This window comes from Cololabis saira, chromosome 15 (genome assembly GCF_033807715.1).
Source record: "Cololabis saira isolate AMF1-May2022 chromosome 15, fColSai1.1, whole genome shotgun sequence".
Classification (NCBI taxonomy): domain Eukaryota; kingdom Metazoa; phylum Chordata; class Actinopteri; order Beloniformes; family Belonidae; genus Cololabis; species Cololabis saira.
In genome coordinates this window covers 7,434,180-7,456,722 of record NC_084601.1, presented here as the reverse complement: position 1 = coordinate 7,456,722, position 22,543 = coordinate 7,434,180, and the positions used below count along the sequence as shown (strand labels likewise).

General features: G+C 45.3%; 1 protein-coding gene across 1 annotated transcript; it reads right to left on the bottom strand.

Moving 5' to 3' along the window:
* Positions 1-767: 767 nt before the first annotated feature.
* Positions 768-8,172, bottom strand: LOC133461452 (cytosolic non-specific dipeptidase-like). The gene is made up of 12 exons (XM_061742372.1): positions 8,011-8,172; positions 6,878-6,955; positions 6,367-6,510; positions 6,118-6,280; positions 5,094-5,182; positions 3,325-3,525; positions 3,149-3,233; positions 2,892-3,052; positions 2,625-2,789; positions 2,399-2,540; positions 1,147-1,294; positions 768-970 (listed from the first exon to the last, which is right to left on the bottom strand). The coding sequence occupies exons 2-12, from the start codon at positions 6,935-6,937 to the stop codon at positions 904-906; spliced, it is 1,425 nt and encodes a 474-aa protein (XP_061598356.1). The 5' UTR covers positions 6,938-6,955; positions 8,011-8,172; the 3' UTR covers positions 768-903.
* Between the last annotated feature and the right edge of the window lie 14,371 nt (positions 8,173-22,543).

Below are 22,543 nucleotides of genomic sequence, written 5' to 3'. Positions count from 1 at the left end.
AGGGAGAGAGGAGGACAGACATTTTTAGGGGCTGTTCATCAGCCCATGCAGAGCCTTCTGCATCTGCTAAACACAAATACCAGTCTGGGATGCAGCACACCCAGACACCAATCAGTAAGGGCTCACTACACCTTTTTATAACCTGAGGGAGCTTTTGTCCTTTGTATCGAGGTGTTAACAAAGAATGTGAGATCATAATTAACATGGGAAATCATATACACTAGATTTCTTTCCCCCTCTTTTTAATGAATATATTTTCTAAATGTACCGTTAGAGCTTTTTCTCACAAATGCTGAACGCGGGTAGCAGGATTGGTGCTGGATTTGACCAGCTCTGCAGTTTAATGCAGCCTACATATTTCTACATAAATATATTTGTAATTTTGTGCAAGCAGTGGCATATCTGATTATCAAGTAATCTTTTGAAGCATCTAAGGCAACCTGAATTACTTTAGCAAAAAAGTCTATTTTTCTCCCAAATTCAAATCCAGAATCTGTGCAGGGTTTTTTCTAATTATCTAAATCAAAAATTGTCAATTTCTGATCAGAGTGCTTATCATGCATATATTAAGAGTCGTTCTGTGTGGCACCGTTTTTCTACCCATCATCACTGAAGCTTTGATTATATTTGGTACCTACTTATCAAGTTACTTTTTATCTTATTTTGAATAGTCAAATTATTGTGACCTTCTGCTTTCTGATTAAAAGTGCACTGCAGTTCAGCTACTCTGAAAAAAATGCATCAATTAATTAAATGGGACACAGCAGTGTAACAAATAAAAATACTTTATTGTTGGAAGCACATATAAAAATGGAGGCTGTGGAGGTCAAATTGTATCAGAATTATTACAGCTTTGATAGCAAGGATTGACATAATTTGCATTTTTTATGATGATACATCAGTTCATTCCAACTGTGACACCTCATGGAAGTAGGCACCTAGCATCTTGGTTCCCTGAACGTAGTTTGATCTGGAAATGAAAAGATGAAAAGGTTCTTTATGACTGAAAACCTTCACATAAACTTATATCTGCCCTTTAAGCTGAGTGAACTAACAAAAATGCAATGTATAGATACAGTTAAATACAGCCATTCCTCCTTCACCTACACATTTCTCTAAAAAGAATTAAACAGTATATTGACAAACCTGTTGAGCTTTTCATTCTGGGAGTGAGCTCCATCATCAGAGGAGCCTACAGGGAGCAGCATGACGTTCCGACCGGTGGCCTCCTGGAAGGTCAGGGTCACAGGGATGCTCCCGCCCTCACGCGTCAGGTCAGGCTCAACTCCAAACACTAAAACACACGAGACCAAACACTCAATGTGACCAAACACGTTATATTATTTTCACCATTTTAGAAGATGATTAAATACTAAAAAAGAAAGATTAAGAAGTTATAACATATATATATTTTTAACAAAATGTTCACTACCTGAGAAATGTTTACTCCCCTTATTTTTTTCCCTTTTCAACCAATTGCTTTGGGGATTTATTTTTTGTGGTTACCTAACCTAAGGCCCTTTTTTGAATCCGTCGGTGAGTCCGAAATGCCATACTAAACAGTATATACTCAAAAAGTATACTCTAGTTCGGCAAACTTTTGAGTAAATATCAGTAGTCTGCATTAACTGGGACGTACTACTCAGAGCCACACGGCACTTCCTGCCGTTGGGAGGGGGAGTCGTTACCGTGGTAACAACTCCTGTCACAGCAGCACCGCTCCGCTCTTTCCCATTTATCCTGGCCCAAACAAGATGACATTATATAATATTATCATATACGAATATTAATATTATATAATAATATTATACTTATGACATATATCAATCCACACTAATTTCTCCAGAATGAGTATGGATAGCGCATACTATTGTGTATGTACTAATGTTTCAGACGCACTAAAAAATCTCACACTGTTTTTGCTACTCATTAGGGTGTAAGTATGGGATTTCGGACGCAGCCATTAGCTGATCTTTGAAATGCTAATCAGTTGCTTCAAGATGTTCCATGACAACTTTTTGTTGTCATGGCTACTGATCATTACGTTTAAAAGAGCCAGAACCAGTAGAAATCTTCCAGGCACAACAGCATCCCAACCAGAATGGAACACTTTCTATATCATAATTTAAATTCAACTCAAAATTCTTTATCAATCCCAGAAGGGAACTTGATTAAATGGGTTAAAGCTAAGCAGAAAAGGGGAAAAAAAATTGCATGAGATACGAAGAAAGACAAACTGACCAAACCACAGCAACAGATTATTTCCAGAAAAAAATATTGGGAAAAGAAATGCTATTTCCTCCATTCTAGAAAACTATAGGGGAACAAAAAGAGCTAAAAATGACAAACGTTCTTTTGTGCTGCTTCAAATCCCCTGCAGACTATCACTCCGTCTCACCTGTCTTCATAGCCTTTCGGCCAGCCATGTAGTGAGGGTGGTTGAAGTCAGAGACCCAGGCTTTGGCTCCATGACCCATTTCCACTTTCAGTTTGTTGGGACTTTCAAGTTCCGCAAACTTCTTCTGTAAATGCTCGATCACCTTCACAGTTGAAGAGAAAACTTCCAGTTCAATTATCAAACCTGAACATCCGCCACACTGGGGTCATAGTCAATGTAATGTTACCTGTTTTTCCACCAAATCAGGGTCCATGTCAGGTACAAGGCGGATGGAGAACTTTCCAGTGACCTTGCGGGGGATAACAGTCTTGGCTCCTGCTTCAGAAAAGGCCCCTTCAATACCATGAAGAGAAAGAGATGGGTACCTCCAGCGGTGCATGAGGATTTGCTCCTACAGCAAATGAAAAGTACAACAAACAAGTTAGTGATTCAGATCATACAACACTTTCTTTTAAAACTAGTGAGCATTTAAAGTAACAAGTCATTTCCTTACCTTTGTATCATACAACAGCTTTTTAACTCCCACATCTTTGCAGTATTCACCCAAGTCAAATTCAATGTTCTCATACAGCTTCTCCTCCTCTTTTGTCAGAGCGGCCACATTGTTGTACATCCCAGGGACCAAAATCTTTCCCTTCTTATCAACCAGGGAACCTATGACAAAAGTAAGAAATACAAATTGGTAATGAAACTCCTTCCAACACCAGACTTGGATTATCATGATGCAGCACAGTCATGAGCATCATTTACCCATAAGCGCAATGAGGTCAGTCATAGCCTCATGAACCGAGCCACCAAACACGCCTGAGTGTAGATCCTTCCCACCGCACTCCACCTTTAAGTTAAAAATGAAATCAAATAGTCTCATAATATACCACACAAGACATTGTCCTGTAACTGTTTGCAGCATCACAGTAGAACTCCACCTCAATGAAAAAATAGCAGATTCCTCTCAGACCGTAGGTGATGCAGGGTTTGGTCTTGCCCAGCCAGTAATTGTCAGAGATGCAGACATAGTCGACGCCTTTTAAAAATTTGTCTTTTTGAGCAAACACAAGTTCATCCAGGCCCTCAGATCCAGACTCCTCCATCCCTTCGAAGCAGAATTTTATGTTGATGGGAATTTCCTGCAACATAGACATGTGAAAATTATCAATAGTCTTGCACATAATCATAATCTCTGGATTTCAAACAATATAAAACGTCTAAGTATTTTACACTTGCAAAACAACATCTTGGGTGTGTTGACTGTTCCTAATTAAAGCTCTGCATAACCTATAAGCGTAGGAAAAAAAAAAACATATAGAATGCAAGATGTATACATGTATAGAGACTGAACAATTAGATTTGCACATCAATACAAATCAATAAAAATAAAATTATATTTAATAGATAAAAAAAACATCTGTGTGGTGATGATGAACCACATCAATAACTGCTGTTGCACACAAAATTATATAGCAAAAATTGTGCATTTCCAGTTATAACTAGAAGCCTAAAAACATACAGTCTCCATCTACAATGGGATGCACCATCCTGAATCAAACATGTTGCATGGCAAATAAGCTCTGCACATGCAAACTCAAGTACAACATCAGATAAGTGTCAGGGAACCACAATAGTTTCTGCTATACATAAAATAAGTTGCGTTTCTATTAGCTCTAGAAAAGTAAATCAGACAGCTACAGCTAATCTAGAACGCTGAGTTCTCACTAAAACTAAGTAGATCACATCAGTCCAGTTCTGAGGTCCTTACACTGGCTCCCTGTATCTCAGAGGAGAAACTTGAAATTCCTCTGTTAGTTTATAGATCACTGGTCGATCTAAATTTCAGTGTTAAGTGAGATACTGTCAATATCCACATCATCATAGTAAACAGTTGCTGTTTTACCTTTTATTCAACAGCAATACTTATGTATCAATCAAAAAGGTCAGTCATACAGTATGTGCAATAATCTGTCGAAATCACAAACTTCCAGAAAACTGCAGGAAACTTGAAAAATAGATGTACAGAAAAAACGGTCACGTGAAAAAATGGTGGAATATTGAGGTGATAAAAAAAAAGTCATATAACCCTCAAGTCCTTTAAATCAAGGTTAAAAACTCATTCATTTACAGCTGCCCTTTGAATTATTTAAGCATGCAAAAGGCATGATGCGCTGTCAGTCGTACCTGATCTTACATGTGATTGAACTATACTTTACCAGATACATGATAGGTTAGAAGGGGGAGGTGTCCCTACCCCCGAGCTGTTTGGGTTGGGTTTGTTTGTTTTTTTTTTCCTCGAGTGTGAGTTTCAGAATTTCAAATTGAACAGTGCCATATTTGAAACTCTGAAAATGTAAGCCTGCAAAACAGCAAGGGTGCAACAACAGGTTTGGACCTCTGAAACTTTGAAGCTGAAACTCTGAAATGTTGCACTTGCAAAAAATAAAAATGTACAAAATTACAAGTACAAAATTATGTTTGTAGAAATTCAAAACATTTTTCAGACTTTCAAAACTTTATTTCAGGTTTTACATTTTCAAACACTGATTATCAAGCCTTCAAAACCTTTTCTTTCAGTTCCAGATTATGCAGTATTCTCACCTCATACCGAATTACCTCTAAAAAGGTCATTTTATAATTTCTTTCAGCAAATAGTAATAAATCATGCTTTAATGGCAAAGAAGCAAAACAGAAGCAAGAACTGTACCTGTTTAATCTTCTGATGGGCCTCAATGCAGTTAAACCAGGCCAACACTGGGCCCTTATCATCAGTAGATCCTCTTCCAAACATCTTTCCTGCAAAGGATCAAATTCTTCTCACGTTTTGTTCAAAAACAAGATAGTTTCACGAATATGACAATCATTTTTTCATTCATCTACATTTATCAATGGGAATGAATAACTAGCGTGATTAGATAAGTTCATGTTCACTAAGAAAAGTTGGAGGCAGATATAATCAGTGCTGACCTGGCACAAAATACACGAGAGGAAGTAACTGCAAAATTGTTTGTCAGCTGACTGTCTCCAGATACCACGTGAGAAATGTTTCAGTGCCAGTATTAGTGAACCTCAAGCTTTAAATGATTTGAGCTGCCATTGTGTAATTATTTCAAGTGTCTCACATAAACTGAATTGCAAGTGTCTCTTAAAAGCAAAGTTTGCAGATAAGACAAAACAGCTGTATCCTAAAAAGGGCTGGACTTTGGAAATATGAAGCAAGAGGTGATATGATAGTAAGTATGAAGCTGATAAAAGCTCAAAGATCATGTAAATGTGAGTTAAAGTTTAATTAATGATGAGATCAAAATCTCTAATACATTTAATCATTGTGTGACTGCTCATGATTACTCTGAGGTGTAAACGATGTGCTTTCTTTAAAAGGTCGTACCTTCAGTACATTTAATCATGATTGTGTCATTATTGCATCATTCAGCTACTTATTTCATCATAACTAGCCACACTGACACCAGATCTTTTTTCTTTTTTTTTTTTGAAAATATGGCTCAATAATTTCAGGGAGATGTGTCTGCTAAGCCAAAATGGAGATAGTGTACCATTACAAAGGGAACTGGTAACAGAAACTTTGAAATGAATCAAGTCACGTCTCGTCTTACATCTCCAGTGAACACTTCAGTGAAATGCCAGGGCCTTCAACACAGCTGTTCTGTTTCACTTTTAAGGTCATGTTACTGAAAATATCAAACCAGAAGTAAAAGTTGTTCTGCTCTTACCATCCTTTTCCACCAGGGTGAAAGGCTCCGTGTCCCAGCCGTCATCAATGTGGGCTGGCTGGACATCAAGATGACCATAAATGCACACAGTTTTCTTCTTGGGGTCTGAGCCCAGACACCCCAGGACAATGGGAGGGAGGGGGATCTCCTCTCCAGAAGGAAGCTGCAAGAAAAAGTCATAATTTCAGTGAAGATTTGTGTAAAATATAAGCACACAAACGGGAAATAAAGTAATAGATTTCCTCCAACCTTCTGTTTGCCAATGTCCACAAGCTCTACTGTCCCCCCCAGCTTCTCAATGTCTTTGGCTGCCATTTCCATCATCTTCTTGATCTCCCCACGTTTCTCGGGCCATGCAGACACGCTCGGGACAGCCACCCATTCTGCAAGGCGCTGGAAAAGAACAAATTAAATTTATATACAGAGAAAATGCCTTTTGCAAACATGCAGTGGTTATCTCTTTAATCATTCAGCAGGGCAATCAGCTGACGTGATTAAAGCTTTAGAGCTAATCAAAGTGTAACTTCAGCCCCAGTTAACATGTGACTGAAGTTGATTTCCTCAAGTTTACTGGTTCTACATTTATGACATTTGGCACATACCTCGTGCCAGCTCAGTCGAAACGAGCAAAGTCAATGATTTCAGGTAAAGTTAGTTTTCTGTGTACAACTTAATTGCTACAATAGACAGAAGAGCACATTAATAAGATCCTGAAGTAAGTAAAGTAAAGTAAGTAAAGTGTCTCTCAGAATGATCATACCTGCACATATAGGTCCTGGTGTTCGTCCACATACTTGAAAAGCGCTGGAAGATGAGACATTTTTGCAAACAGCAGGAGCTGAGGGTTTTAGAGGCAGAATGGTGAGTGTGGCAGTGTTTTACTGTCTTATCTGGCTGAGAAACCCCACCCTCCGGAAAAACTGCTTACTACTGCTCTACGTCTCCTTTCACATGCACAATTGCACAAAGTGCAAAGTTGTCAGACTTTGCATTATGCCATTTCTCACTTCTCCCTTTACAACTACATTGCCATGATCAATATTTGTGAGAAACAAGAAAAAGGCTGCACCATGTAAATGCCACCTTTACCAGTATGTAAGTGATATAATCAGTACTGGAGTTGAGGGGGGATGAGGAGGGATGGCTTCCCCCCTGAAATAAAAACGGTCAAAATCATCCCCCCTTTCCATCGCTTATGTCATTTCATCAATGAATGTGGTATTACTGCTATTTCGACGTCTTGTTTTAAGTGTAATGAGATTTTTTTACTAAAATGAGACATTTTAACAAGAAATAAGACAAATATTCTTGTTAAGATTTTGAGTTTTTGCAGTGATCCATTTTACTTATCCTGTGAAGTACAGAGTCATATTGATAAGTTCAGAAAAGTGTTTTTTATTGTTGTGTTTTGATGTATTAGATGTAAGCCCAGTGGATATTTAAAGCTTACAGAAGGCTGCATTTAACTGCTGCTATGTCATTCCTGCAGTATTTCTGCAGGAGTTTTGGTCAGTGCTATTATTTGTAATATATTATATTATTTGTAATCAGCACAAATTATCTGTCGCCATATGATAAAATCCACCATCCCCCTGATTTTTTTTACAACTCGAGTACTGGTTATAACATAAGACCAAAGACAAATCAACACATTGAAGCATTAATTTGAGATTTTTCAACTTTAGCACAATTGCCTGATTGCCTTTTTTTTAAATAAAGCATCTCTCAGTGATGAAACCACAAGAGGACCGCTTAAAATGCACAATACAAGAGAATGCAATAAGCTTTGTAGTCCAAATATTGGCTGGTTAAAACAGCTGTTACTTTACATGCGGCAGACTGGAAAATCTGATGTTTCTGCACGATATTCATTAACCTGAACTAAAGACTTACTTCGTATTTAAACCGGTTCTGCTGAGTTCCACGGGACTTTCTTCACCTGGCAGTCTCTTCCTGTGTTTAACAACAAAAGCCAAATATGTGGACTCAGTTCAAAATGAAGCAGTTTGTTCAACACGGATCAGAAAGTGTCAGTTTAGCATTTTAGCCTCGCTGAAATCAGCTGATGAGCGAGGGACGCAAAGCATTGTGGGTCATCGGCAGATGCTGTGTCACTTTAACAACAAATGGTTAAAAGATTTTTAAATAAATTACCTCTGTCATACTTAACCATATGATAATTTACGCAAATCTCCTAAATAAAATAAATAACAAAACTAGACCAAAAACAGTCATGTTGACCGGGTCCTAAATTATTCCACCTGTAAAAGTTCCACCAAGTTTGATCATGTGGCCGTTTATTCAAGGAGGAAAAAATAAATAAATAAAAATACTAATGTTTTCTTCCTCCCTGCCAATGCAGGAACCATGAAATAATTAAATATGCAATTAAAAAATGAAACTACGGAGCCCCTCTGGTGACATTTGAAAAAAATAAAATAACTCGTGGCCACCCATTAATAACTCGTGGCCACGAGTTAATCAATGCGTGGCCACACATTATTTTACTCGTGGATGGCATTATAACCTACTTTCTGGACTTCTTGGATGCAACTTCCTTGGTGGGATGGTTATTTATCATTAATAACGGTAATTATAGTCTGTTTATATTAAAGAGCAAGAGTATTGTCATGGCGAGTGTAGTAATAACATGTGACATTTGAAAAAAATAAAATAATGCGTGGCCACGCATTAATAACTCGTGGCCACGAGTTATTAATATGGAGGATTTTTTGTGCCAAAATTAAATAAATAAATACATCATTAATTAATTAAATTGGGAATGAAATATATCATTAATTAAATGTGTCATTAATTAATTAAAATTAGAATGAAATATGTCATTAATTAATTAAAATACAATTCATTTTAAGTAAAAATATATATTTATTGTTTCAGCATTTAATTAATTAATGACACATTTAATTAATGATTTCGTGTTGCGTGAGAATCATGAAATGTAAAACTGCATTTAATTAATTAATGACACATTTAATTAATGATTTTGTGTTGCTGAATCATGAAATGTAAATATAAAACTGTCAGTTTCACTCGTCAAACTCAGTGGGCGGAGCTAACGCAAATCTAGTGGAATCCACTGCTTTGGTCTGAAACTGGAGGTAGAAGAGGAGCCTTTCTAAACATGACAGCTGTGAGTCGCGTGTTGTAGAGAGTTGCGTGATGCAGCAGCAGGTATCTGCTGTGACGGAGCCGCTGGAGCCGGAGGAGTTCTGCTCAGATCTTCTTCAATTAAACTCGCTGCTTCTCTCAGGAGCTCTGGGCAGGATTTTCACATTTTGTAGGCTATGTACAATCTCTGATGTCACGTCAAAAACTATTATTTGTAGTTTAAGTGTTGCAAATTCATATTACAAATCATGTTTTAATAGCAGAAAAAAGGGCCGCACCACGTACGGTGCGGGTCGTGTACCCTACGCCGTAGGCTCTGCGTTGGTGTAACGCGGAACCATAAATCAGCCTTCAGTCGCGCTGTGAGCCTGAACCTGCAGCCCGTCAGCTCAGGAGGAGAGGCTGCCAGTTGTTCATTGTTGGTTCGTTTTGTTAACTCTGAGCTTTGTTGGTTGGTTGGTTTGTTAGTTTGCTGGTGGTTTTGTTCTGAACACCTTTCTCTGTTTCTCATTTTGCTGGGACGCCGGGTCCCTCCGCCGAGACACAACTTTTGCGGTATGCGTTCATTTTTATGTCTAAAAATGATGCGCAGTGCCGACCCAATCAGAAACGGTACAGATATTTTGGGATTTTTTACTATATATTTTTATATTTTATATATACGTATATATATTTATATTTTTTTATATATATAAAAAAATACATGACTTCACACAATACACGCGCTGGGTGACGCCTCCGCTCCGACGTCGTTGCTACGGCAACCCGTCAGATCAGTCAATGATGGCCCAGTCTGAACAGAGCCAGATCCAATATAGACACTAAACACAGTGTGGACAGTCAGCCCTGAAAATCGGATATGAGAAGGAATCAGATATGAATCAGATTTGCCTGCAGTCTGAACGCGGCCCTAGTTTATCGGAATGTGTCCCGAAGCCCTGCAACAATCCATTATATGGATTCGATTTGCCTTGACTTGATGTTCAGGGGAACCAATGAGGTGTTTGGAATCCGCCCACTGAGTTTGACGAGTGAAACTGACAGTTTTACATTTACATTTCATGATTCAGCAACACGAAATCATTCATTAAATGTGTCATTAATTAATTAAATGCAGTTTTACATTTCATGATTCACACGCAACACGAAATCATTAATTAAATGTGTCATTAATTAATTAAATGCTGAAATAATAAATATATATTTTTACTTAAAATTAATTGTATTTTAATTAATTCATTTCATATTTCATTCTAATTTTAATTAATTAATGACACATTTAATTAATTAATGATATATTTCATTCCCATTTTAATTAATCAATAATGTATTTATTTATTTAATTTTGGCACAAAAAATCCTCCATACTGAAAAGGAAACGGCCTATTTTTAATTAAATTCGGTTATTTGGCTGCAGAGACGGAGAGGGAATAACGGAGCAACAGCTCCCCCCGGTGGTCAGATGGTGCAACTGCAACAGTTCAGCTTTCAACTCTAATGGGTTTTAAATTTAAACCGTGCAAATCCTGTTGGAAACACAGACATGTTTGATGACAGAGATGTTAAACCCTCTCCTTCAACTCCTAATGGTTTCCTCTCATGTAATAAACAGCATTGTAATTATTTTCTGAACAAAAACATCAGCACAGGATTCCAAATATGTTCAATCATTGTCTTCGTTATGAATTCTCGCTTCAAACTTCCTACAGAGTGATTTATTTAACTTCGTTATGAAGTCTTGCTTCAAACTTCCTACGGAGTGATAAGTTTTATTTTCAACAGTCGGTGGATAAATGTATTTCTTCATTCAAACAGAACTGAGAGCAAAGCAAAGCAATTGTATGTATTCACAGTTGTTCACCAAGACATTAAAACGTACATAAAACACATGATTTAAAAATTAAACAAATAATATTTAATAAGAATAATAAGTTAATAAAGTAAAATAAAACATAAAAGAATTTACAGGACTCAAACCTGAGCGACTCCAACCCAAACACACTTTACAAGATTTAAAATACGAGCCCCCCCCAGCGAGGCTCACCCCCCCAGAGAGGCTCACCCCCCCAGTGAGGCTCACCCCCCCAGTGAGGCTCACCCCCCCAGTGAGGCTCACCCTCCCCGCTCACCCCCCCCAGCGAGGCTCACCCCCCCAGCGAGGCTCACCCCCCCCCCAGCGAGGCCCACCCCCCCAGCGAGGCTCATCCCCCCAGCGAGGCTCACCCTCCCCGCTCACCCCCCCCAGCGAGGCTCACCCCCCCAGCGAGGCTCACCCTCCCCAGCGAGGCTCACCCCCCCAGCGAGGCTCGACCCCCAGCGAGGCTCACCCTCCCCAGTGAGGCTCACCCCCCCAGTGAGGCTCACCCTCCCCGCTCACCCCCCCCAGCGAGGCTCATCCCCCCAGCGAGGCTCACCCCCCCAGCGAGGCTCACCCCCCCAGCGAGGCTCATCCCCCCAGCGAGGCTCACCCCCCCAGCGAGGCTCACCCTCCCCAGTGAGGCTCACCCTCCCCGCTCACCCCCCCCAGCGAGGCTCACCCCCCCAGCGAGGCTCATCCCCCCAGTGAGGCTCATCCCCCCAGCGAGGCTCACCCCCCCAGCGAGGCCCCGCCCCCCCAGCGAGGCTCGACCCCCAGTGAGGCTCACTCTCCCCAGTGAGGCTCACCCCCCCCCAGCGAGGCCCCGCCCCCCCAGCGAGGCTCACCCCCCCAGTGAGGCTCACCCCCCCAGTGAGGCTCACCCTCCCAGCGAAGCCCCCCCCCCCAGCGAGGCCCCCCCAGCAACCCCCCCCAGCAAAGCCCGCCCCCCCCAGCGAGGCTCACCCCGAGGCATTAATTTCAACTGTCATTTCTGTTTTATTCGGTAAACCATAATTAACTATGACCCAAATACATTTTTTATTAATTTGCACAGTTAAACATTATACAAATAAAAGTACCAACTTTACAAATTTAAAGTGCAGGAAGAGGCGAAAACTCAAAGAGCTTATCAGGTGCCTCCACCTATAGTTAACATAAAATTTAATATCATACTTATAAAAACAAAATGTACAAATGAGCAGTTAGAAATAAATAGATGATAGAAATTAAAGGAAAATGACAAAGAATTTACACAAAAGAAAAATGATTGGATATATGAAAAACGATAGAGTACAATTTAATAATTAAGAAACAAACAAAAAATAAACGACTAAATAACAAACCAAATGAACAAAAACAAAAAATAATTTCAAGGAGATTACACAAGACGATAAAATGTTTCAGCACATCCATTACTTATACACATATATAACTTACACAATGTTCCAGTGACAATTTGCAAATCTAAAGAACGGCATGTATGGAATGCCAAAGCTGTCATTAAACCCATTCACACTACATACCTGGCCTTAGGCACCTGCTCCCACGTGGAGAAATGCAGCCGTAACAAGAATATAACTTAAAGCAGTATATAGACATAGGGCTGGGCGATATATCGAGGATAGCCGATGTATCTCGGCTTCTACTCTGTGCGATGTACAAAATGACTCTATCGTGTATATTCGAATATAAATTTTCACGCATTTTGCTTTTAGCCGCGGGCATTAAATTACAGGCTTTTCGCACTCCGTCTCGTCTCTCCTCTTCTGAGACATAAAACAAGCGCACCCTGTTATACGTCACACACGTGCGTGCCTCGTTAAACCCCCCCGCCCCCGCAGAAAGGTAGCTGCAGTTACTGAAACGAGGGAGAGAATGGAGGAGGAATTAATTCCGAAGAAAAATAGCACAGGATCCATCGTCTGGCGTTGGTTTGGGTTCAGAAAAGAAGATGTTGAACAAAAAACGGTGATATGCAAAATATGGCACAAAAGCGTCGCCACAAAAGGTAGTAGTACCACAAATTTATTTCACCATTTGAAAATCCACCCGCTGGAAAATGAAGAGTGCTTGAAACTCCGCACAATGCCCGGCGCTACATCAAAGAAAGTGCCGACGCAACCAGCACCCACACAATTAAGTCTGGCGTCGTCCTTTTCCAGAGCAACGCCGTACGACAAAAACAGTCTTAAACATAAGGAAATAACGTCCGCAGTAACCCACCACATAGCGAAAGACATGGTCCCAGTTAGTGTGGTTGAAAAACCCGGTTTCAGAAAACTCATCAATACACTTGACCCAAGATATCATCTGCCGGGTCGCAAATATTTTGCAGAGACAGCTCTGCCTGAGCTGTACATAAAAGTGAGAGAAGAGCTGGCCGGTCATCTCACAAATGTGACCCATTTCTCAACAACTGCCGATATGTGGAGCAGCAGAACTTGTGAGCCATACCTCAGTTTGACGATCCACTACACCGACAATTGGGAGTTAAAAAGCAAGTGCCTTCAGACGAGCTTTCTGCCTGAGGATCACACTGGCGAGATCATCGCACAAGGTCTGCAAGATGCTCTCATATCATGGAGCTTAAATGAAGCTCGTCAGGTGTGCATCACCACCGATAATGGTGCTAACATTATCAAAGCTGTGAGCCTGAATCGGTGGACACGTCTACAGTGTTTTGGCCATCGCCTGCATCTCGCAATTGGTGAGTTTTTACCCCTGATAAAATAGTAATCATATTTATTATGAGCAATGTTGTAACAGCATGGTCATAACACAGAGAACGTAATAATGTTATATCTATGCAATTAAAGTGGCAATTAAAGTGTGTGTGTGTGTGTGTGTGTGTGTGTGTGTGTGTGTGTGTGTGTGTGTGTGTGTGTGTGTGTGTGTGTGTGTGTGTGTGTGTGTGTGTGTGTGTGTGTGTGTGTGTGTGTGTGTGAGAGTGAGTGTGATTTTTCAAAAAAGTACATTACTGTGTGTCTTAGCTGAGGCACCCAAGAGTTTTTATATATATTGTCTTACATGTTAGTTTTTTCTTTTTCTGCATTAATGTGTCAGTAGAGTAGACTGCTCTTTATAGTGCATTTTTTATATTTTGAAACTTATATTTTTTTAAAGCATCTTCACTTCTACACATTACTGTATAAAAAAAGAATTACCAAAATTAGTTTTGGTGTTAGGCTGAGTGGATATCTTCACAATTACTATAACATTTTAAATTATTCTAACATTTTTAATTTTTGTTTTCATTCTCAGAGAGAAGCATGAAGGACCCCCGTATTGACCGTGCTGTTGCTGTGTGCAAGAAGGTGGTGAGCAGCTTCTCTTTCAGTTGGAAGAGGAGGAGAGACCTGGCCACAGCACAGCAAGAGCTGAATCTCCCTGCACACCAGCTGATCAGTGAGTCTCCTACCAGGTGGGGATCCCGAGAGAAGATGATAGAGCGGGTGCTGGAGCAGGAGAAGGCCATTTCTCAAGTGTTAGCTGCAGACAAAAAAACCCGGCATCTCGTTCTCACCTGGCAAGACCTGGAAGTCCTAGAGTCAGTGCACAAGGCTCTCAAACCCCTCCTGGAATTCACTGACGCTCTATCCGGTGAGAGCTATGTCACAGTGTCTTATGTTAAGCCTGTGCTCCATCTCTTCCATTCCAGCCTCTTGGCAAGTCAGGAGGATGACACTCCACTGACTCAGTCTATCAAAGCCTCCATCCTTGATTACATGAGGGAGAAGTATTCTGATCCTTCCACTAACGACCTGCTGGACATGGCAGGCTTAGTGGATCCTAGGTTCAAGATAACATACTGCACAGGAGAAAAGGTGGAGGACATCAAGAGCAGAGCCATAACTGAGATGGAGGCAATGCTGTCCAAGTCTGATCAGGGACTGTCTCAAGATGCAACAGTCTCACACCCAGCTCAGCCACCGAGGAAGAAATCCCTTGGTAGCTTCTTTAAAACTGCAGCAACACCCTCTGCCACAATATCACAGAGAGAGCGGATTGAGAAAGAGTTGTCTGCCTACTTGCAGTCTGAGAGTGTTGACAGTGAAGCAAATCCATTGCAGTGGTGGAACAACCATGAGGAAATGTTCCCAAACCTGAAGAATGTGGCAAAAAAGTATCTGTGTGTGCCTGCCACCAGTTCCCCATCGGAAAGGGTATTTAGTACTAGTGGGAATATAGTTACATGCCATCGAGCATCTCTCAAACCAGACGCTGTTGATAGGCTTGTGTTTTTGGCACAAAACCTCTAAACAAAATACAAAACTAAAGCTGTGAACCTTTCAAAAATGAACCTCATTCACCTTTTGTGAATTCTTTGTTTAGGCATTGTGGCTGCTACCATAGGATTGTGATTCTTAAATACATTTTCTTTTTCACCATTTTATTTCCTATTATGCAGCTATTTTTTATTTTACTGATTTTGAAATTACATGTGTGATATCCTGCAGAAAAGTGCATTATATATTTATTTTAAAATATCCTAGTGGCATTATGCACAAGTGAACTTTAATTTAGTGTTTTTTTGAAATGTCATCTTAGGGACATCATGCACAAAAGTGCATTATTTATTTATTTTAAAATATCCTAGTGGTACTATGCACAAGTGAACTTTAATTTAGTGTTTTGAAATATCATCTCAGGGACATCATGCACAAAAGTGCATTATTTATTTATTTTAAAATATCCTAGTGGCATTATGCACAAGTGAACTTTAATTTAGAGTTTTTTTGAAATGTCATCTTAGGGACATCATGCACAAAAGTGCATTATTTATTTATTTTAAAATATCCTAGTGGTACTATGCACAAGTGAACTTTAATTTTGTGTTTTGAAATGTCATCTCAGGGACATCATGCACAAAAGTGCATTATTTATTTCTTTTAAAATATCCTAGTGGCATTATGCACAAGTGAACTTTAATTTAGTGTTGTTTTGAAATGTCATCTTAGGGACATCATGCTCAAAAAGGCACTTTATTTGTTTTAAAATATTGTAGTGGCATTATGTACAAAAGTGTACTTTAATTTTGTTTTGAAATGGCATGTTAGTTACAGCATTCACAAAAGTGCACTAATGTCTTGTTTTGAAATGTTGTCTGTGTGACAATCTGTTTTTTTGTTTTGAAATGACAATTTTTATGTTGTGCCACCCCTTACTTAGTAGCTTTCTTAATAAATACAGTTTTGGTAAACTTGACTTATTTGTGATTTCCCCCTTTTTGCATGAATGTTTAAAATTACCATATAATAATGCAAAATGAACAAGAATGTTTCAATGTAGACATATAGAATCATCATACTGGTTTTATTGTATGCATCAAAGTGTTAATTCAAGGCAAAGGCCAAATATCGAGATATATATCGTGTATCGTGACATGGCCTAAAAATATCGAGATATTAATAAAAAGCCATATCGCCCAGCCCTATATAGACATATTAAAAAAGCTTTTCTAGCAGCTGATCAAACATGGAAGGTCCTGCATCGACCTGGTCCAGTGGGTGTGTCCTGTCGCTCACCCCCCCAGTGAGGCTCGACCCCCAGCGAGGCCCCGAGGCACCCTTTCCCTCCCGGGGGGGTTCTGCACCCTTTCCCCCTCCCCGGGGGGTCCAGCACCGTTTCCCACTCCCTGGGGGGGTCCAGCACTGTTTACCCCTCCCCGGGGGGGTCCAGCACCGTTTCCTCCTCCCCGGGGGGGGTCCAGCACCGTTTCCCTCCCCGGGGGGTCCAGCACCGTTTCCTCCTCCCCGGGGGGTCCAGCACTGTTTCCCTCTCCGGGGGGTCAAGCACCGTTTCCCTCCCCGGGGGGTCCAGCACCGTTTCAACACAAGGACTCCCTCACTGTTTGACATCTGCACTCCCTCAACCCTCTTTTCCTGTCCGTAACCTGATCCTACCCAATAAAGGTACATAAGGTACTAAATAGCTAGCCAGCCTAGGCCCTCTGGCTCTGGACCTCCAACCACCATGTGCCACCAAGCTCTACTTCACCACTAATGCTGAGAAGGAAGGCTTCATGTCCAGGCTACAGACAGCCAACTTATGACATCGGTCCAAAAACAGAACATCACTGGGGTTCATATCAGAGTTGGTTCCTCCCAGTCACACCCTTACAGGTGTCAGTGTCATTGTCCACGTTTGCACATAAGTCCCCCAGCACAACAAGGGAGTCCCCAAAAGGGCCAGTCTCAAGCTACCCTGCAAAGACTCCAAAAAGTGTCGGTACTCTGAGGTAGTGTTTGGTTCATATCACCATGATCGTTAGGGCAATTTAAAAAAGCAAGTTATGACATTAATTTCAACTGTCATTTCTGATTTACTCGGTAAACCATAATTAACTATGACCCAAATAACTTACACAATGTTCCAGTGACAAGATGCAACTCTATAGAACGGCATGTAAGGAAGATAAAAAGCTGTCATTACACCCATTCACAGTACATTCCTGGCCTGCGGCTCCTGCTCCCACGTGGAGGAATGCAGCAGCACAAAGGATATAACTTAAAATAGTATATAGACATATTAAAAAGGTGTTTCTAGCAGCTGATCAAACATGGAAGGTCCTGCTTCGACATTGTCCAGTCGGCGTCTCCTTAAATAATGTGGCGGTTTTGAATAATGACCAGCTCTCAAGTGTGTCCTGAATAACTTGCACAACATTTCTTAAATTCTCAACGGATGACAGTCTTTCAGGAACCAGAAACTGGTTTTTCAGCAGCTGACCTCTAAACTCTGCACATGAACATTAAAGTAGCTGTTTTCAACTTTATATTCTGAAGAACATCACTGGGGTTCATATCAGAGTTGGTTCCTCCCAGTCACACCCTTACAGGTGTCAGTGTCATTGTCCACGTTTGCACATAAGTCCCCCAGCACAACAAGGGAGTCCCCAAAAGGGCCAGTCTCAAGCCACCCTGCAAAGACTCCAAAAAGTGTCGGTACTCTGAGGTAGTGTTTGGTTCATAATCACCATGACAGTTAGGACAATTTATAATTGCAAGTAATGGCATTCATTTCAACTGTCATTTCTGTTTTATTAGGTAAACCATAATTAACTATTACCCAAATACATTTTTTATTTATTTGCACAGTTAAACATTATACAAATAAAAGTACCAACTTTACAAATTTAAAGTGCAGGAAGAGGCGAAAACTCAAAGAGCTTACCAGGTGCCTCCACCTATAGTTAACATAAAATGTAATATCATACTTATAAAAACAAAATATACAAATGAGCAGTTAGAAATAAATAGATGATAGAAATTAAAGGAAAATTACAAAGAATTTACACAAAAGAAAAATGATTGGATATATGAAAAACGAGTACAATTTAATAATTAAGAAACAAACAAATAATAAACGACTAAATAACAAACCAAATGAACAAAAACAAAAAATAATTTCAAGGAGATTACCAAGACGATAAAATGTTTCAGCACATCCATTACTTACACACATATATAACTTACACAATGTTCAAGTGACAATTTGCAAATCTAAAGAACGGCATGTATGGAATGCCAAAGCTGTCATTAAACCCATTCACACTACATACCTGGCCTTAGGCACCTGCTCCCACGTGGAGAAATGCAGCCGTAACAAGAATATAACTTAAAGCAGTATATAGACATAGGGCTGGGCGATATATCGAGGATAGCCGATGTATCTCGGCTTCTACTCTGTGCGATGTACAAAATGACTCTATCGTGTATATTCGAATATACATTTTTAAAAAAAGCCTTTCTAGCAGCTGATCAAACATGGAAGGTCCTGCATCGACCTGGTCCAGTGGGTGTGTCCTGTAGCTCACCCCTCCAGTGAGGCTCGACCCCCAGCGAGCCCCGCCACCCCCAGCGAGGCTCGACCCCGAGCGAACCCCGCCACCCCCAGCGAGGCTCGACCCCGAGCGAGGCACCCTTTCCCTCCCCGGGGGGGTCACAGCACCGTTTCCCCCTCCCCGGGGGGGTCCAGCACCGTTTCCTCGTCCCCGGGAGTGTCCAGCACCGTTTCCCCCTCCCCGGGGGGGTCCAGCATCGTTTCCCGCTCCCCGGGGGGTCCAGCACCGTTTCCCTCCCCCGGGGGGTCCAGCACCATTTCCCTCCCCAGGGGGTCCAGCACCATTTCCCTCCCCCGGGGGGTCCAGCACCATTTCCTCCTCCCCGGGGGGGTCCAGCACCGTTGGGTCCAGCACCGTTTCTCCCTCCCTGGGGGATCCAGCACCGTTTCTCCCTCCCTGGGGGATCCAGCACCGTTTCCTTCCCCGGGGGGTCCAGCACCGCTTCCCCCTCCCCGGGGGGTCCAGCACCATTTCCCTCCCCGGGGGGTCCAGCACCGTTTCCCTCCCCGGGGGGGTCCAGCACCGTTTCCCTCCCCGGGGGGTCCAGCACCGTTTCCCTCCCCGGGGGGGTCCAGCACCATTTCCCTCCCCCGGGGGGTCTAGCACCGTTTCCCTCCCCGGGGGGTCCAGCACCGTTTCCCTCCCCAGGGGGGTCCACCACCGCTTCCCCCTCCCCGGGGGGTCCAGCACCATTTCCCTCCCCGGGGGGTCCAGCACTGTTTCCCTCCCCGGGGGGGTCCATCACCATTTCCCTCCCCCGGGGGGTCTAGCACCGTTTCCCTCCCCGGGGGGTCCAGCACCGTTTCCCTCCCCCGGGGGGGTCCAGCACCGTTTCCCTCCCCGGGGGGTCCAGCACCGTTTCCCTCCCCAGGGGGGTCCACCACCGCTTCCCCCTCCCCGGGGGGTCCAGCACCATTTCCCTCCCCGGGGGGTCCAGCACTGTTTCCCTCCCCGGGGAGGTCCATCACCATTTCCCTCCCCCGGGGGGGTCCAGCACCGTTTCCCCCTCCCCGGGGGGGTCCAGCACTGTTTTCCCCTCCCCCGGGGGGTCCAGCACCGTTTCCTCCTCCCCGGGGGGGTCCAGCACAGTTTTCCCCTCCCCCGGGGGGTCCAGCACCGTTTCCCTCCCCCGGGGGTCCAGCACCGTTTCCTCCTCCCCGGGGGGTCCAGCACCGCTTCCCCCTCCCCGGGGGTGTCCAGCACCGCTTCCCCCTCCCCGGGGGGTCCAGCACCGTTTCCCTCCCCAGGGGGGTCCAGCACCGCTTCCCCCTCCCCGGGGGGTCCAGCACCGTTTCCCTCCCCGGGGGGTCCAGCACCGTTTCCTTCCCCGGGGAGTCCAGCACCATTTCCCTCCCCCGGGGGGTCCAGCACTGTTTCCCCCTCCCCCGGGGGGTCCAGCACCGTTTCCCTCCCCGGGGGGTCCAGCACCATTTCCCTCCCCCGGGGGGTCCAGCACCGTTTCCCCCTCCCCGGGGGTCTAGCACTGTTTACCCCTCCCCGGGAGTGTCCAGCACCGTTTCCCTCCCCAGGGGGGTCCAGCACCGTTTCCTCGTCCCCGGGAGTGTCCAGCACCGTTTCCCTCCCCGGGGGGTCCAGCACTGTTTCCCTCCCCGGGGGGTCCACCACCGCTTCCCCCTCCCCGGGGGGTCCAGCACCATTTCCCTCCCCGGGGGGTCCAGCACTGTTTCCCTCCCCGGGGGGGTCCATCACCATTTCCCTCCCCCGGGGGGTCCAGCACCGTTTCCCCCTTGCCGGGGGGTCCAGCACCGTTTCCTCCTCCCCGGGGGGGTCCAGCACTGTTTCCCCCTCCCCCGGGGGGTCCAGCACCGTTTCCCTCCCCCGGGGGTCCAGCACCGTTTCCCCATCCCCGGGGGGTCCAGCACCGCTTCCCCCTCCCCGGGGGGTCCAGCACCGTTTCCCTCCCCAGGGGGGTCCAGCACCGCTTTCCCCTCCCCGGGGGGTCCAGCACCATTTCCCTTTCCCGGGGGGTCCAGCACCGTTTCCCTCCCCGGGGGGTCCAGCACTGTTTCCTTCCCCGGGGGGGTCCAGCACCATTTCCCTCCCCCGGGGGGTCCAGCACCGTTTCCCCCTCCCCCGGGGGGTCCAGCACTGTTTCCCCCTCCCCCGGGGGGTCCAGCACCGTTTCCCTCCCCAGGGGGGTCCAGCACCGTTTCCTCGTCCCCGGGAGTGTCCAGCACCGTTTCCCTCCCCGGGGGGTCCAGCACTGTTTCCCTCCCCGGGGGGTCCACCACCGCTTCCCCCTCCCCGGGGGGTCCAGCACCATTTCCCTCCCCGGGGGGTCCAGCACTGTTTCCCTCCCCGGGGGGGTCCATCACCATTTCCCTCCCCCGGGGGGTCCAGCACCGTTTCCCCCTTGCCGGGGGGTCCAGCACCGTTTCCTCCTCCCCGGGGGGGTCCAGCACTGTTTCCCCCTCCCCCGGGGGGTCCAGCACCGTTTCCCTCCCCCGGGGGTCCAGCACCGTTTCCCCATCCCCGGGGGGTCCAGCACCGCTTCCCCCTCCCCGGGGGGTCCAGCACCGTTTCCCTCCCCAGGGGGGTCCAGCACCGCTTTCCCCTCCCCGGGGGGTCCAGCACCATTTCCCTTTCCCGGGGGGTCCAGCACCGTTTCCCTCCCCGGGGGTTCCAGCACCGTTTCCTTCCCCGGGGGGGTCCAGCACCATTTCCCTCCCCCGGGGGGTCCAGCACCGTTTCCCCCTCCCCGGGGGTCTAGCACTGTTTACCCCTCCCCGGGGGGGTCCAGCATCGTTTCCCGCTCTCCGGGGGGTCCAGCACCGTTTCCCTCCCCCGGGGGGTCCAGCACCATTTCCCTCCCCGGGGGGTCCAGCACCATTTCCCTCCCCCGGGGGGTCCAGCACCATTTCCTCCTCCCCGGGGGGTCCAGCACCATTGGGTCCAGCACAGTTTCTCCCTCCCTGGGGGATCCAGCACCGTTTCTTTCCCCGGGGGGGTCCAGCACCGCTTCCCCCTCCCCGGGGGGTCCAGCACCGTTTCCCTCCCCGGGGGGTCCAGCACTGTTTCCCTCCCCGGGGGGGTCCAGCACCGTTTCCCTCCCCGGGGGGGTCCAGCACCATTTCCCTCCCCGGGGGGTCCAGCAGTGTTTCCCTCCCCGGGGGGGTCCATCACCATTTCCCTCCCCCGGGGGGTCCAGCACCGTTTCCCCCTTGCCGGGGGGTCCAGCACCGTTTCCTCCTCCCCGGGGGGGTCCAGCACTGTTTCCCCCTCCCCCGGGGGGTCCAGCACCGTTTCCCTCCCCCGGGGGTCCAGCACCGTTTCCCCATCCCCGGGGGGTCCAGCACCGCTTCCCCCTCCCCGGGGGGTCCAGCACCGTTTCCCTCCCCAGGGGGGTCCAGCACCGCTTCCCCCTCCCCGGGGGGTCCAGCACCATTTCCCTTTCCCGGGGGGTCCAGCACCGTTTCCCTCCCCGGGGGGTCCAGCACTGTTTCCTTCCCCGGGGGGGTCCAGCACCATTTCCCTCCCCCGGGGGGTCCAGCACCGTTTCCCCCTCCCCCGGGGGGTCCAGCACTGTTTCCCCCTCCCCCGGGGGGTCCAGCACCGTTTCCCTCCCCGGGGGTTCC